This window comes from Colletotrichum orchidophilum (genome assembly GCF_001831195.1).
Source record: "Colletotrichum orchidophilum strain IMI 309357 chromosome Unknown Scaffold_17.1, whole genome shotgun sequence".
NCBI lineage: Eukaryota > Fungi > Ascomycota > Sordariomycetes > Glomerellales > Glomerellaceae > Colletotrichum > Colletotrichum orchidophilum.
In genome coordinates, this window is record NW_019172973.1 from 61,840 (window position 1) to 77,383 (window position 15,544).

At 52.2% G+C, this 15,544-nt stretch overlaps 6 protein-coding genes across 6 annotated transcripts; 2 read left to right on the forward strand and 4 right to left on the reverse strand.

Moving 5' to 3' along the window:
- Positions 1-138: 138 nt before the first annotated feature.
- CORC01_02888 (FAD binding domain-containing protein) lies at positions 139-1,798 on the reverse strand (the record flags this gene model as incomplete). The annotated part of the gene is made up of 2 exons (XM_022614538.1): positions 139-1,216; positions 1,503-1,798. The coding sequence occupies 2 exons, from the start codon at positions 1,796-1,798 to the stop codon at positions 139-141; spliced, it is 1,374 nt and encodes a 457-aa protein (XP_022478839.1).
- A 2,434-nt stretch (positions 1,799-4,232) lies between these two features.
- CORC01_02889 (uncharacterized protein) lies at positions 4,233-5,168 on the forward strand (the record flags this gene model as incomplete). The annotated part of the gene is made up of 1 exon (XM_022614539.1): positions 4,233-5,168. The coding sequence occupies one exon, from the start codon at positions 4,233-4,235 to the stop codon at positions 5,166-5,168; it is 936 nt and encodes a 311-aa protein (XP_022478840.1).
- Positions 5,169-5,462: 294 nt separating this feature from the next.
- On the reverse strand, positions 5,463-6,143 carry CORC01_02890 (acetyltransferase; the record flags this gene model as incomplete). Its single annotated transcript, XM_022614540.1, has 1 exon — positions 5,463-6,143. One exon carries the CDS (start codon positions 6,141-6,143, stop codon positions 5,463-5,465), a length of 681 nt encoding a protein of 226 aa, XP_022478841.1.
- A 1,310-nt stretch (positions 6,144-7,453) lies between these two features.
- CORC01_02891 (uncharacterized protein) lies at positions 7,454-8,547 on the reverse strand (the record flags this gene model as incomplete). Its single annotated transcript, XM_022614541.1, has 3 exons — positions 7,454-8,029; positions 8,335-8,448; positions 8,545-8,547. The coding sequence occupies 3 exons, from the start codon at positions 8,545-8,547 to the stop codon at positions 7,454-7,456; spliced, it is 693 nt and encodes a 230-aa protein (XP_022478842.1).
- A 393-nt stretch (positions 8,548-8,940) lies between these two features.
- CORC01_02892 (uncharacterized protein) lies at positions 8,941-9,321 on the forward strand (the record flags this gene model as incomplete). The annotated part of the gene is made up of 1 exon (XM_022614542.1): positions 8,941-9,321. One exon carries the CDS (start codon positions 8,941-8,943, stop codon positions 9,319-9,321), a length of 381 nt encoding a protein of 126 aa, XP_022478843.1.
- Positions 9,322-10,330: 1,009 nt separating this feature from the next.
- CORC01_02893 (uncharacterized protein) lies at positions 10,331-15,413 on the reverse strand (the record flags this gene model as incomplete). The annotated part of the gene is made up of 4 exons (XM_022614543.1): positions 10,331-13,346; positions 13,407-14,028; positions 14,085-14,724; positions 14,784-15,413. 4 exons carry the CDS (start codon positions 15,411-15,413, stop codon positions 10,331-10,333), a joined length of 4,908 nt encoding a protein of 1,635 aa, XP_022478844.1.
- Positions 15,414-15,544: the final 131 nt, after the last annotated feature.

Sequence of the window (15,544 nt, forward strand, 5' to 3'; positions counted from 1 at the left end):
TCTTCAATAATTACTCACTTGGTCCAGGTTGGTGAGCTGTAGAAAAGAACCTCGCCTATGTTTTGATGCTTTCTATCACGCATTGACCAACGCGCTATGGTAAACAGAATGATCATAATGTTCCTTTTTACTATATTACTATACGGACGGGCTATTCTTCAAGCTGGCCATCGGGTGCAGCCATTTGTAGGTGCCCTCAAACGGCTCCGACGCCGAGATAAAGTCCAATACTCTCGCCTTTTGCGCATTCGGCGACACAACGTAGGTGATGAAGATCTTCTGGACAAAAGTCCACGACAAGACGTACCTCGCCATGATCCAGTCCCACGTTGAGGCCCACGCGTGCATCCTCGTCAAGCGCGCAGACTGCTCCCAGTCCATCTCCAACTGTTCCCGCCTCTCCAGTCTAAAGGCCTCAAACTGGGCCTCGAGCGCCGCAAAGTCGGGCGTTGTCGTCGTCTTCGCGGACCCGGACTCGGACTCGGACTCGGAGACAACGAATTTTTGCAGCCTGTTGCAGAGCGCCACGACGTCCTGCACGCCGTTGTTGAAGCCCAGGCCGGCATTGGGCGTAAACTTGTGCGCCGCGTCGCCGACGAGCACGACCCTCCCGTTCCAGCTCCAGTTCTCGCAGAGGCCCTCCTCCAGACCCGCGCCGCCGGCGTTGAAGCGCTCCTGGAAGACGTCCTTGACCTTGAGCGTGTCCGTCACGGGCCAGTCGGCGAATCGGCCGGCAAACTCTTCCAATTCTGCATCGGTGAAGGAGATGCGCTCCGTCGTTGGTTCGGGGAGCTTCTCGTACAAGAAGATCCAGCCCCGGTCCTTGCCGGTGATGTACATGGCGGAGCTATCGGTCCCATGCGTCTCGTAGCTCTGGCCGCACTCGGTCGGCCGGGGGAACGAGGCCCACATGCACCGGTAGAGCGTCTTGAAGGGCTTCACGGCGTCCCACGTCGCTTCGCGCGCGGGGTCTTCGGCGACGGCGAGCTTGCGCATCTGGCGGCGGGTGGCCGAGTGCACGCCGTCGGCGCCGATGACGATGGAGCCGTGGTAGGATGAACCATCTTCGCAGGAGACGGTCACGCCCGTCTCGGTGGAAACAATGCCGGCGAGCTTCTTGCCGGTCAAGTAGCGAGCTTTGGCGGACTCTGGGAGGCCGTTGTAGAGAGCCTCGATGAGGTGTGCCCTGTGGAATGCGACGGGTTCTGCGCCGTGGCTGGAGGAGGAGGGAATGCCGTGTTAGCCGAAGCACGCGATTTGCCTTTGCAGGAAGATGAGATGAGCGAGGCGAAGGGGGGGGGGGGGGGGGGGGGGGGGGGGGGGGGGGGGGGGGGCGGGGGGAGGGGGGGGGGGGGGGGGGGGGGGGGGGCGGGGGGGGGGGGTGGGGGGGGGGAGGGGGGGGGGGGGAGGGGGGGGGGGGGGGGGGGGGGGGGGGGGGGGGGGAGGAGGGGCTTGGCAGGTCCCCAACGACACATGAAGACTGTGCAGAGAAAGAAACTTACTTCTTCTTCAACACGGCCATTGTCTTTGCATCTTTGAATTTGTATCCGTCGACAGTGAAGCCCTTGTTCTGGTGCAGCTTGCCGCCAATGTCCATGAGTCTGTCGAGGATGCCAAACTGGTGGAAAACGCGCAGACTCTGCGCGCCCAGGACAATACTTGCCCCGAGATCCTCGACGATGTTGGTCCTGCGTTCGAGCACAATGAAGTCGATCCCGGCATGGTGTAGTGCGTGGGCGGCGGTGATACCGCTGGGTCCACCGCCGATGATGATGACTCTGAAAGGTTCGCTTGACATTGCGACTGAAGTGTGTGAATGACAATGGAGTTTTTTTCTCTGCTCGCCAGACCAACTCAGTAGACAGATATGGGACCGTGGCCCGTGATATATACCGCAAAAGACCATCTCCACCGAAACGATGCCGGGTCCCCGCTGTCTACGACTGTCTGCTTTAGTCCCCGGGCGTTGGGGTGTATATCAGGGGCCTGCTAATCATAACGCGCAGCCCGTACGGAGTACACCGCATAAGAGGTTACGCGATCTCAATGTCAGACCAAGTGACAGGGCTCTTGGGGCCAAAGTTGAACGCCGTTCCCGTCCTGCATCAATCAGGACTGAACCGGGTCGCAAGACGGACCCAGTGGAGGATCTTGTCCCTGTCTGTGGATCTGATTCTATCTGCCAGACTGCTCCGTCACAACTCGTACTATACTCTTGTGGTTGAATCAAGTCCGCTGATGTGTCAGAGAAATTCACGGAATCGGCGTAATATCCATTCCAGTGGTGTTCAATGCAGTTTTTCCTCGCAGAAAGATGTCTGCAGAAACAAACCTACGTACCGTGGTATGCTGGTTCGGTGGTCATCAAAGCCAGTGACACGCGATGGGCCGGGGAAAACCCATTTGGGGCCTCCGGAAATCCCACCTGAAGATCCCACCTGGAGGCCCGTCCAAGTTCCGAAATATTGCGTCACGAAATAAGGTTATCAAAGGCGGTGCTCAAGTCGATTTGCAATTTCTCACCTCGGATAAGTCGTAGATCCTAGTCTCGCAACGTTGAAGGTGGTGGGGTTGACAGCAACACGCAATTTTTTTTTTTGCAAAGGCTTCATGTTTGCAGGGGGCGCATGCGAAGACCAGGTCTTTGCAATCCCTGACGGCCCAATTCTTAGCGTGTTGTCCGAAGGAAGACAAGCATCGTGCCGCCGTCCCATCCTGCTCCTGTCGGGATCATTGCCGCCAACCCGATCGGGTCCGATCATGCTGTCTCCTGTCTGATGGTCTAAACCTTCATGGCAGAAAACCGCCTTTGGCATCACGGTGCGTGAACTACACTCCCATGCACGTGTAACACGCGAATTACGGCTCGAGACCAGACCTAATTGATGTGTAAAAAATGAAGATTGTTTGAGTCGGCGGCATTGCAATAACGTCTTTCTTGTCATTAGGCGAATACACCTTGGGCGAACTTGCGCTATTCAACCGAATTACTGTATTCAACGTCCCTTGAGCTTATGCCAAAAAGAAACTCAGATTGAGTCCCAGCAATAATGAGAATCGAATAGCGAATCTCTTTTGCGCCCCGGAACCTGCGGGAAGCAAAGGGGCGTGGCCACTTTTCGGGATCAAAGTAGGAATCCATGTCCCCGACCCAGAAACACACTTGTAAGTGATTACTTGACTTCAGGTCAATCTAACAACCCATCGCCGGACCTCTTCGTCGATGACCGCTATTTCATTTCATCGTTGAAATTGATGTGATGCCCGTTATTCCTCATCTTTCGAGTGCATGCCGACTATGTTGAAATGGGCCAAGTATTAGGATGGCCTCCGCTCATGATGAGGTCTCGGAGTCAGTGACGATGTATAGTCTACGCGTTTCAGATCTGATCATTAGTTGTTTTTGGAGATCTCGTCATCAAGTTTCTTTTCCCAAGAGTTCATTATCGATCGCCCTTTTCCTTGTCCGTGTCTAGGCGCTCTTGCTCGTGGTGATTTACTCTTTACTCGCGCGGCTCTTGAAGCACGATCAAGATGTTGTTGTATCTCTACGTCGTACAGCCATTCATCCGTTCACAAAGGAAAGATTTTGAATTCTTTTAAGCGACAGAGCCTGCTCGGGAGGGAGATGTGGAACTGATGACTACGGAATGAGGTCTAAGAAATATGAGATGGCATGAATTAGGCATTTACAGTCAGCTGACATTGAAGGACTGTGCGACATACCTAGACTACCTACATGTACTTAGCGCTGAAAAAGTTGATCCTAAGCTGGTGGGACCTTCCAAATGTGGGTGAGCAGCCTGTTCCATCGAACCATATTCTTTAAACACTTTTTGTCAGGCTGCTGCCTGGTCGCTTAACTGGGATCTTTCGTATTTGAGCCATCATCATCTCAAGGTCCTACTCGTTCTTTACATACTGGAGTCGTACAATGACAATGAAATATTGACAACAGAGACAATTGGCACTCTTCGGTGCCCTCAGACCGGTCTGTTGTCCTTGTAAGTGGTTCAATGTGATGTGTGCCCAGTCAAAAGTCTTAGACATCTACGCGAGGGATCGAGGGCCTGGGGAGGCCATAAATGCACGACTTCGGCTCGCCTATTTCCCTGCCGACTTGGCAAGAACCATATAAGAAGAGTTGGCCTGCATTCTAGAGTAACGCCAATTGACTTTGAGATACACCTCCAGTCCCGCTGCATCCTAAACACCAGCAACTCCGAATAGCCATGAAGCTTCTCTTACCAATTACCAGCCTCCTAGGTTCAACAGCCGCCGTGGTGAACATACTGCTGCCCCTCTATGTGTACCCAATCAATAATCTAGAGAAGCCTTACGATGGCACCGTGGACTGGCAAGCAGCTATTGCCGCCATTGACGCCCATCCGGACCTGACTTTCAACGTCATCATCAACCCCAACAGCGGTCCGCCATTCGCTTCCGAAGACGGTATCAAGATCGACTGGGCCCAGTGGATCGGTCAAATCAACAACCGTCCCAACGCCGTGACCCTGGGTTACGTCTCGACTCTCGGCACGGTGCAAGCCCAGCCACGCGACATCGCCGTCGTGAAGCAGGGGATCGAAACCTACGCCGCCTGGGATACGACCCTCGGTTGGGACGGCAACTCCTGGGACATACACGTGGACGGCATCTTCTTTGACGAAGTCAACACCGCACCGGCGCAGCTCCAGTACTACACCGACGTCACAAACTACGCCAAGTCCACGACGGGCGTGGTGGTCCTCAATCCGGGCGTCGCCGTTAACCCCGCCAGCGCCTCGCTCTACAACGTGGCTGATGCGATACTGTCCCTGGAGACGTGTTACACGGCCGATCCCGATGCACCGCAGGATCGGTGCCCGAGGAACACGTACACGCCGTTCACGCCCGCCTCGCTGAGCGCGCTGCCGACGGACGCGGCGCAGAGGGCCAAGTCTGCTGTCCTGGTGCACGACTTTTACGACGACTGGGAGCCGTATCAGCCTGCTCCTGTGGCAACTCTCCAGAGTGACATCAACGCCATTGTTGCGCGGGGTGTGCATAGCTTGTATATTACGCAATGGGGTTATAACGAGAGCTTCACGCGGGAACCGGCCAGTGTTGGGACTGTCTCGAATCTGCTGGCGCTAGCTCAAGGTCTTGCATCTGGTGTGCCTCTTTAAATTTGGTCTATCGTGATGCCAAGGACCGCGGTACTTATTTGCGCCAGTTGAGAGAAATGAACGGTTGGTTGGCATCAGACTTGAATCAAATGGGGCATGTCTCACCAGTCAACTCACTTTTGAAGCCATTGTAACTCATCCACTTGAGGTATTTGAAGAGACCCATGGATGCATGCCTGTTTCGTGGATTTTTAAGCATCGCTGTTTGGGCCTCACCAATGTCGACATCGTCGGCCGTTCATAATGTTTGACTGTTGAGAAAGAAAAGTCCTCTATTCTTTTGATTTGATTGCGCTATGATTCCTCTGCTTTCAATCTCTTCAGCACCAACTCATAGTCTTCGGCAGCCTTGCCTTTTCTGAGCATAAATGCCTGTGTTACAACAGTCGAGCTAGGTGCCATAAAATCCAGGTGGCATAATGACTGAAATCCGTACTTTTCATAGATCCCCTTGGCCAACGGCATAGACTCCAAGAACGCCAGTTTCCCTTCTTCGTCTGCTCTCTCAACGCCCCATCTCAGCAGGGGACTCGCTGCACCTTTCCCCTGATGCTCTGTCCTACAGATGAGGAGCTCAAGGTACCAGTGCCTGACCTCGCCCATGATCTCGGCGTGTTTCCGGCCAATGGAGCCGAAGAAGAGATCTGCAAACTCCGGGTTGCCCTCTTTTGGCCAGACATCCATGGGAGGTGGCGCCTCCACGTTTTCCTCGTTGGATCTTGCCGGGCGGACCCATTTTGCGCAGGCGACGGGCAAGTCCGGGTCCTCCTTATGGTCTGGGTCGGTGATGACGAGCCACTGGAATCGGGGGTCGCTCATCTCTTCCGCGAATGACTTGGCGAGAAACTCGCGGCACACTTGGGAACTTGCGGGGAAGCAAGTTGTGGCTACGGGATTGTCGTGGAAGGCGGAGAGGTAGACGGAGGTTAGGGCCGGGCCGTCTGCGGGCGTGGCGGCGCGTAGTTTGAGGGGCATTTTGAGGCAAGGGACGAGTAGTACTAGCTGCTCATATACTGTTTTATAGCCGAAAAGGCTTGCCAATGGGTGGGTTGGTATGCTCCTTTACTACCCTCGATGGCTTGCGTGTAAAGACGAAAGCATAAACTCTATGTCGTCTCCTCTTGGGCTCTACCCACACTTGATTTGTCTGAAGGGTGCGGCGCATTCAACTGCCTTTTTGGGTATCGCGTCGGTGGTTTGGATAGCCGTTTCGGTGGTCCACATTTTGGCTTTGACTAGATCAAAAGCGTGCGTCCTGATAGAGTTGTGCATAAACATAACAAATGTCATTCACATTGGCTATCCATTTTCCATAATGAACTGCTTGCTGAAAGAACTAGCGATCATGTGTGCGGGGTCCCAGCCCGAGTCTCAACTACCAGCCACACAACAAAAGTAAAAAGAATATTCGCACGACAGAGATGAGATTTGAACTCATGCGGCCGAAGCCATATGATTGCGAGTTTAATTCGAGTCATACCCATTAACCACTCTGGCACTCTGCCCTTGTTGGATGGATGGGGCGAGTAAGATGCTTGCTATGTCATATCCCTGTTGACGAGGGAAGCAGGCTCCGCTGACTCTTCTAAGCTCTCTAGTACTCAGGGACCCACTTTCCATGGGCGCCGGACACATTTGCCCGCCAAAGAATTTTTTATTTTTTAAAAAAGAAGCTAATTAGACTTGTATAATACAACTTATGTAAAAATTTTAATATAAAAAGCGTTTTCGTATATACGTATAAAAGGTTGACTATAGAGTTCAAGTGTTATCTAGGTACGTACTTGTTAAAGTACTTTAATTACGTAAACTCTAGGGCACGACAACCTGCGTCAGGTGTTGGTGCAGGTCGGCGAGTTCTAATTGCTTCATTTGTCAATCATGTCAGAGCTGCTGTGGCATAGAACTCTTTTACCTGTTGAGGTTGTACTATGAGCGGAATACACAGGGTTTCAAAGGGTACAAAAAGTACATGGGCGGGGCGGCGCAGCGACATCAACCCCTCTAAGACGGGTCCTGAGGGAGATAACGTCGCATTCGCATCGCTTAATCACTTCGCCTGGCCAGCAGTAAAGACTGGTCAAATACTCAAGGTATGTGAGTATGAAGATCAATGTCTATTATGTTTCTCTGAATATCCTGTATTTCATCGTTTGAAATGCAGCGCGAGAGGTCCTTCTTGTTAACGGACGGGCCCGTATCACCTCGACTGCTTTTCCCGTTCACTGTACAAACCTGGAATCCTTCGCGTAATTCGAACCGCCAATTATTATACTAGAATAATACTACCAGTCAACGCCTGGAATACCCCAAAAATTCAGAGCCCCGTCAGTCTCGGACCACGGATCTTCAGCCCATCCGTTTTCCTCGTAGATAAAATCCGGATCCTCTATGTCGAACCATATTCCCCAGAATTCATACATTCCCGCACGACCCCATAGTCTACCGCGCTTCGGCCATCCACGGTCAGCCCACTGCTCTCCAGTGACGAGTTTGATCCAACGCTGGTTCCTGGGCGGATCCATGTTATCAGTAACAGTTTCCCGGTCCTCGGGCATGGCCAGAATCGCATCGATACTCTGCTGGTCAAGCATCAAACAGAATCTAAAACGGGCATTAGGAACATCGCGTTTGTCGTTAGAGTTGACATGTTCCTTGACCCAGGCATCGAATCGTCTTCCAACCTCCTCCACATCTGCGCCAGCGAGTACCGAGTCCTCTATGATCTCGCTGTAATACCGATTCGAAAGATCCTGGTTAGGCAAAGGGTCTTTGGGCTCTCGTCCTCGGCTACGAGCGAGGTCATGGTAGGCCCAGTGTTTGGCGTAGTTGTTGAGCCGCTCAACGGCCTTCGTGAATGCCTCATCAGATTCGTAAGCGGTGCGAAAGATGGTGAATCCCCAGCAATAGGGTTAATTATGGCTTCCATCGTAGTGGGCCATTTGAAGTAAATATCGCCTTGAGCTCCGATTCGTTTCCGGATCGTTAACGAAACGAGGCTTTGGGTTGGCTATTGCCATGTCGATGGGCTGGAAGTTCGCCATCGCTCGCTTCCGGTTTGCGGGAATTACTGTATGAGGCGCCAAGACGGCGAGAGGGGAAAGTCTTTTGAAGCAAGAGAAACCAATGTTTTTTATTCTTTTCAGGTACCTGCATCCTTGCTGACCAAAACGCCCGGGTCGGGATTTAGAGTGGGGCCGGAGCCATGGTCTCCGTGTCGGCTCTCATGACCGGGGGTCGTGGAGGCATCCGAAGACAGGGCAACAGTATGAGTGCCTATCTGACAACAGGCTAAGCAATAGTGAGCTTAGGGTACCTAAATTTTATCCTCCTCAAAAAAATAATAATTAATCAAATCCAAAAAATTTCATCGTACCATCGACACAAGTTGAGTCGAAAGGCTTGCTCACACAATCTTTGCCTCCTGGCCGTCTTTCTAGCACCAACAAGCACACAAAGCCTTCAAAGAAAATTGCTTACTAACAGCAGAGTGCGTATCCAAAAGTTAGGCGCGTCCATGAGTTGAGGAACACCGCCAACCGCTGGAACTGCTGAGAAGGAGGACCTTGCCACTCGCTGCAAGAGGTATCCGAGTGTCCGCCAGTCTCTACCAGATGGCAGATCCTTAACAAACCAAGTTTCTCTACCTTCCTGCTGAGGTTAAGGTGGCTACAAATCGCGCATTTCAGCGAGAGACGTGACATGGCCGCGTTGGTGCGCACCAACCGTCGACTGCACAGCCTCATTAACCGGGAGCCCTAGCTCATCGCCAATGGAGGAGCATCTGTACCCTTTCACCATTGGCGCTGTCCCAAGCTGGGAATCTGGATACTTTAAAGGTCGCAGCGGCGTACGGTGCGGACCTTCACATGCGCTTTCCTTATCACTTATGCGACCAGGCGTTGGGCATTTGGGGATAAAGTCCACGATATCGACCGCGGGCCGGAGATGGCTGAAGACGATGAAAAGCACGACTAGGCTTGGGCTGCTCCGTTACATGTTGCATCCATGCAGGGCCGATACGAAATCGTCGAATGGCTCATCGAGTAGGGCGTTAACCTGGAGAATCCTGGGCGATATCTCTGCGGATGCGTCCCTATTATTCGTCGCCCAGTCCCCCCACTTGAGGAAGACGACTACCGGCCAGCTTTGAGTCGATTCCTGCGTGGACGCTGCTGCACTACGCGATATGTCATAAGCAGACGTCAGTCGCACGCCTTCTGCTTGCCGCCGGTGCTTGTTCCAGGGTTAGGGTTATCAACTCCGATCTCTGGGCCAAAAATTTGCATGATGGTCGCGGCGATGCTCATTGTGATGGCGGTATCTATGCGTGTTACTTGGCTATTCGGGCAAAAAGGAAAGTTTTATGTTTCAAACCTGTTTCTTCGTGGTCCTGGTCGATATAACACGTAGGCCAGGGTGAGGAGTTGACTTCCGTTTTCTAAACTTCGGATGACGTTGTAGCAGAAAGCAGACGTGATGATGTAGAAGAGTCAAGAAGCTTTCTCATTACGTACACCGTCAGCAAAGACGCAAGTAGGACGCTGGAGTTCAAATCTTGTGATATTATTGGTAGGAAAGGTGGAGTTGTAATTGTTGCCAAAGGAGTTCTCTAGGGGAAACTAGTTCTAGAATCACGGCAAGGAGTAGGTCGCTGTTCTTAACAATTTGCGGGTTCATAAACGGCAGACAGCCTACATGCACAATTACTGACCTTAGGGTTGAGGCATATCCATACCTCTCTTCAAGTCTAAAAGATGTTGTGCTCGATTGCAGGGAGCTTGGCGTGCGAAGGATGCTATCCGTGCCTCTGTCGAAACGGTTTGACGAGGACAATTTGGAGTTGAGATGGTTCTTCGTCTAGTCTTTGCCGTCGCATTCTTGGTCAATACTCTGCAACAGAATTACCTGAAATAAAGAAAGCAGACGACTGATAATACAGAAATCTTTCTGAAACTGCTTCAGTTCAGCATCGACCTCCCCATTTTGCCCTAAGACGAGGGTTGAGGTATATTCTTGAGATTAGACTCTGATCACCTCGACGTGCCATAAATACTTAGAAACGGTCTAAAGTTTCGCGTATGTGTATGGAGTATTTGCCTTTGTGCAAAAATCAAAGTAAATCATTTCAAACGGTTTTCTCTTCTCTCAAACTAACTTCTTCATGTACTTGTAGGTGCCGATTTGAGCTTCTGCTTCTCCCAAAACTTCCTATACCCCTCCACAGCACCCCGCCCATCTTCCTTCTCGACCCATTTCAACCACTCCTCATCGTGTTCTGGTAGGTCACGGCAGCCTGGCTTCGCACCAGCCTTGAGCAGGGTCTCGACAAGATCCCAGTTTCCTTTGACCACCGCTGTGTTGAGTGCGGTACCGTATTTCCCGCCGCGAGCGTCTGCTTCAGCGCCGTAATTAAGAAGTGATTCCGCCACAAATGTCTCGCTTACATGCGCCGCTGCGACAAGTGCGCTGCCGTACTCGCCGCCATGGGCGTTGATATTGGCCACACGACGCGGGGCACGAGGGGCGTCATCATGAGCGCCAGACACAGAGTCATCATGAACGTCAGACACAGAGTCATCATAACCGTCAGAGTCAGAATCGTCATGGCCGCCAGAGCCCGAGCCACCAGCAAAAAATTGATACTCAGCGTCAGCATTCTCGACATCACCAACCAGTAGGTATACGGCATACATGTTGCCTGTGTACGCTGCTGCCTGCAGGGCCGTGCCAAATTTACCTCCTGTCATGTTGACGTCGATATCGGGGCAGTTTTCAAAGAGGTAAGACAGAACCTTCCAGTTTGCGGACCTCCCATCACTGTATGACGCCACGCACGCCGATTGCAAGGGGAATCCATACAAACCGGCTCCTGCGTTGATGTCAGCGCCACGTTCAAGCAAGAAACGAACTCTGGCAATGGCCTTTTCTGGATTTCGACAGAGCTCAATGGCGGCTTGCAAAGCAGTTCCGTGTAGCCGACCCCTGCTGTCGTTCACATCAACACCGTGATTGAGCAGCATCTTCAGCGTGCCATTGACCTTGGTGGATTTCCCACTGATTTGTGCAGCCGCAGCGTGCCATGCGCTCCCGAATTTCCCGCCTTGAACGTGAACGTCGGCGCCACGTTGAATCAATAGGCGCACGAGTTTATAGTAGAAAACCCTCGCGTAAAAGGCTTTCGGTGCGCAGGCCGCTTGCAGTGCAGTTCCGTACTTGCCGCCCTCGATGTTCAGATCGCAGCCGTGGCCGAGAAGTAAGAAGACTACGTCTGTGTTACCTCTTGCGCAGGCGCCTTGAATTGCTGTGCCGTATTTCCCTCCCTGCGCATTGATCTTGGCGCCCTTGCTGAGTAGCAACCTTGCTATCGCTTCACCAGAATTATTTTTTGATGCGCATGCGGCTTGCAGCGCGCTTGCAAATTTTCCACCGCCAGCATTCACATCGGCACCCCTTTCCAGCAGATGCTGTACAATCTCCATCCTAGAATACTCCTCGTGCACCTCATTGGAATAACATGCCGCCTGCAAAGCATTGCCATACACACCTCCTTGGACATTAACTTCTGCACCTCCATCCAGCAACTCTTCCGCGGTGAACCAATGCTTGTTTGCACATGCTGCTTGCAATGCGGTTCCGTAGTGGCCGCCTGGCATGTTTATGACGGCGCCTCTACGAAGCAAATGATAAACTGTCCTAATATTGCTGGCACAGCTCGCAGCCTGCAACGCATTGCCGTACCTGCCCCCTTGAGCATTTACTTCAGCACCCATCTCGAGCAAAGCCATGACCACTTCACTTTGGAACTCGTAGTCGTTATCTTCGCAGACGCCGATCAAAGATGAGCATGCTGCCTGAAGCGGGTAGCCAAAATAGCCTCCCAACAGATTGACGTCAGCACCGCGTTGGAGTAAGAAGTCCACAAAGTATCGCGTTCGGTGATCCCACAATTTACTTGCTGCCATGCTTAAGGCGGTCCCATGAACAGCACACTGCTTGTTGATATCTGCGCCATGATCGATAAGAAGCTGCAGACTATTATTGCAGTCCGCCGATGTCGTCCAATTCGAACTTTGCTCTGATATCGTCTTCCAGTACATGCTGTCAAGCGACGACAAAGTTGACGTCAAAGCACATACCGACTTACACGTGTCAGCACCACGACTCAGGAGTAAATTCACGGTTTCTGAGTGATTTCGTGACGCAGCGAGCTGCAGAGCTGACTCCCCTTTGTCGTTCTGCGCATTGACATGAGCACCCTTGTCGAGGAGAAGTCGAACGATCCCTGAGCTCCCCGCCGACGCAGCTTTTAGCAGCGTCAGGTCCAGGTCTTCCTGTGTCAAATAGTCGTAGGTATCGGAGGCTGGAGAGAGCAGCAAATCGGTGAGATGCAGAAAGCCACGTGAGGCAGTATAGCAATACGGCCGCCGGAGAGATTGTTCTAGGCCGGGTTTGCCAGCGTCGAAATCATCACGGTTGATTGTGATGCACAAAATCTCTATGAGACTGGAACTGTGCACAGCGAGAGCGCGTGCAGCGAGGCGGACGATTTCAGAGGTCCATTTGTGCCGCGGCGTCATCTCAAGATGCCATCCGATGTTGCCAGTTGCGTAATCCCCAACAGGGAAGCTATCGTCTGTATAAGTCTCGTCGACCTTATAGAGATGATAAGCGAGGCAACAATGCGAAATATGCAAGTGAGCGTCGTTCTCGGTGAATGAGTAGCGAGCGGCTGGCCCTTTGCCAATACGACTGGAGATCATATACTCCTTGACGGTAAAATGAGCCAGTCGTACGTATGTTGTGAATCTCCTCGATTTGTCATCGACTGCGTCACTCGTGTCCTTGTCATGCACTTTCTGGACTGTGACAAGACTTGGTATATATCGCAGAACTTCTTCTGGCTCAAAAAGCCGCTCTTCTTTGTCGAACAGGACAGCGCGCTCAGGATGAAAGATGAATATCTCAGCCAGTTCTTCCAGTCGCAGGGTTCTATTCGCAAACGCGAGCCATTTGAGTGTGTTCAAGATCTGAGCTTCGAACTCGGGCTCCAGACTGAGAAGCAGCCTATCATAAGTTGCGTCGAGTCCTTTGGGAAGATTCTTCAGCGCTGAGCTGATAAGACTTTTGGAGCGAAGGTTCCGCAATCCTTCGAATTGGCACACGATGTATTGAAACCTGACACGATGATTAGTCTCGCTCGAGCGTCGTCTCTGAACCCCCCTTTTTTTGACCTACATTCCATCTGCCTTTTCAATCAGTAGCCTTTTCGCATCATCTTTGAGCTCGGCGGGCCACGAACGGTAATCATCTGACTCCAGTACTGAGTCGATGTACGTACTCATGTCGCCGTCTAACCCCGTGGTATCTTCCATGAGGTTGATCTCGTTTCCCGAAGTTGAAGACAGTAGCCTAGTGATCGCCGTGCTGATGTCTGGCTCCGGCCTACTCGTACAGAACAGGTGCAGACTATCGGGCATTGCAGCTACTATGCGAGTTAGGGAAGCCAACAATTTCCCTCGCTCTCCGTTCTGGATAGAACATTCATCGAGAGCGTCTATGACGATGAAAACGCCCGAAAATCCACGGGAAGACGCTATCAAAGCGTCCTCAAGTGTTTTTGTGTCTGGGCGCTCGCCTTTCGTCTTGTAGCCCTCGAAGTTTTTGATGGCCTGTGGCGTATCGGGTCGACTGGCACACAGCTGCTTGACAAAGGAAGAGAGCATGATGGCCACACTCTGCTGCTCCTGGCTTCCAAAGTTGAAGTAGAAGTATGCGAGTGCTGTTCCAGGGTCGGACTTGCAATTATCTTGCACGTGCTTAATGACAGACGAGCTCAGGATCGACTTTCCAGAACCAGCTGTTTAAAATTAGCAACAGATTTATTGGGTAACATTAAAGAGACAGAGCCCTTACGCTTTCCATTGAGCCATAACAAAGATTTCGGGGACTCCATCCACGTTTTAAAGTCCTTGCTGTCCTCGACCAACCACCTGCATGTGCCGATTTGGTGTTTATCGCGCGCTGCGTTGTATAACGCAGAAGTGTCAACTGCGCACAGCCACTGAAGCAGCTCTTTGCGCTTGTCCTCCCTCTGAGCCTCTCTGACTGCTGACAGGAGTCCGGAGACATCAGTCCCGATACTTTCCCAGCAAGACATGACCTGTCTGTGTCTCTGCTCGGCAGCGAAGCATTCCTCGTCGTATCTCACATCCCGGCAAATAGTGAGAACAGCAGAAAGCACTCTCTCTTGATCTTTGATCTTCTCCAGAAGCTCTTCCCACTCATTCCACTTCACAGAGTCCAGACCCAGGCGGTAGGCGGTGCTGTGGGCATAGTAGCAATAGCTGGTAATCTGGAACTTTAAGACATGACGATATAGCGTTTTCAGAGCGCTTCGGTACGTATGATTCGAAGTCTGAGACGAGCCGCCAGGCTCAGACTTGAAGCGCCGCTCATAAAGGTCCTCCCACAGGTAACTCTGAACAATCAGGGACGAGATGTATTCTATTCCCTGGGCCAAAGAGGCGGCCTGCTTAGAAGGATTCAAGAGCAGCTATATGAAATATTTAGCCTCTGAAACTCAGCAAAGGTGATGGCGAAATCAAAACTTACCGGCAGCAGCAGACTGACGCCGCCCCAAGCGAGTGATGCGGACGGATTTGAGCTCACGGCCTTTGTGATAAATTCGTTGGCCCAGCTTACAACTCCCAAGACAGGTTTCACCACGTCCTTTACGAGCACCTCGGAGCTTCGAAACTTTAGCTTCCACGAGTCTTGGTTGACCTGCTCCATCTTGCGTGCGAGGACCGCATCCATCCACTCTCTCTTGGCGACTCGAGAGCCCACAGCCTTACTCAGGCCAGCGCTAAGGTCGCCCTCGATTTTCTCTTCAAAATCCTGGATGAGCCGTTCATCTTCTTCTCTCAGCGCCTCATACGCCAGGTCCCAGAGCGCCCGTATATCATGTTCGTCGTTGTCTTTGCGGGTAAGCGCTGCCTCTTGAATTGCGCCTTCATTCACGTGGCCTTGCGGAGGTTGATCGGAAAGACACTGTGTCAGGGGAGTCGATGGACTAGGCGAGTCGGTCAGAGTATTGGTGCTATTTCTTTCGCTCGACGATCCAGCGGCTCGAAGATGGGGCTGCTGTATGTCTTGCTGGACATAGTCCTGACTTTGACATGAATCATGGTCCTTGGAGCTGCGCAATCCAAGTTTGCGTTTGAATCTCTCCCGAAAAGACATCTTGCCGGGTATAGCTCAGGGACAGGTTGGAAATGAGAAGCACCCGAAATCAGGCTGGACATCGGGAGATAGAGGAAGAAAAGCGCGCGTCGCCTGGTGTGGGGTTCCATCCATGGCCAAGCCCCGCGCTC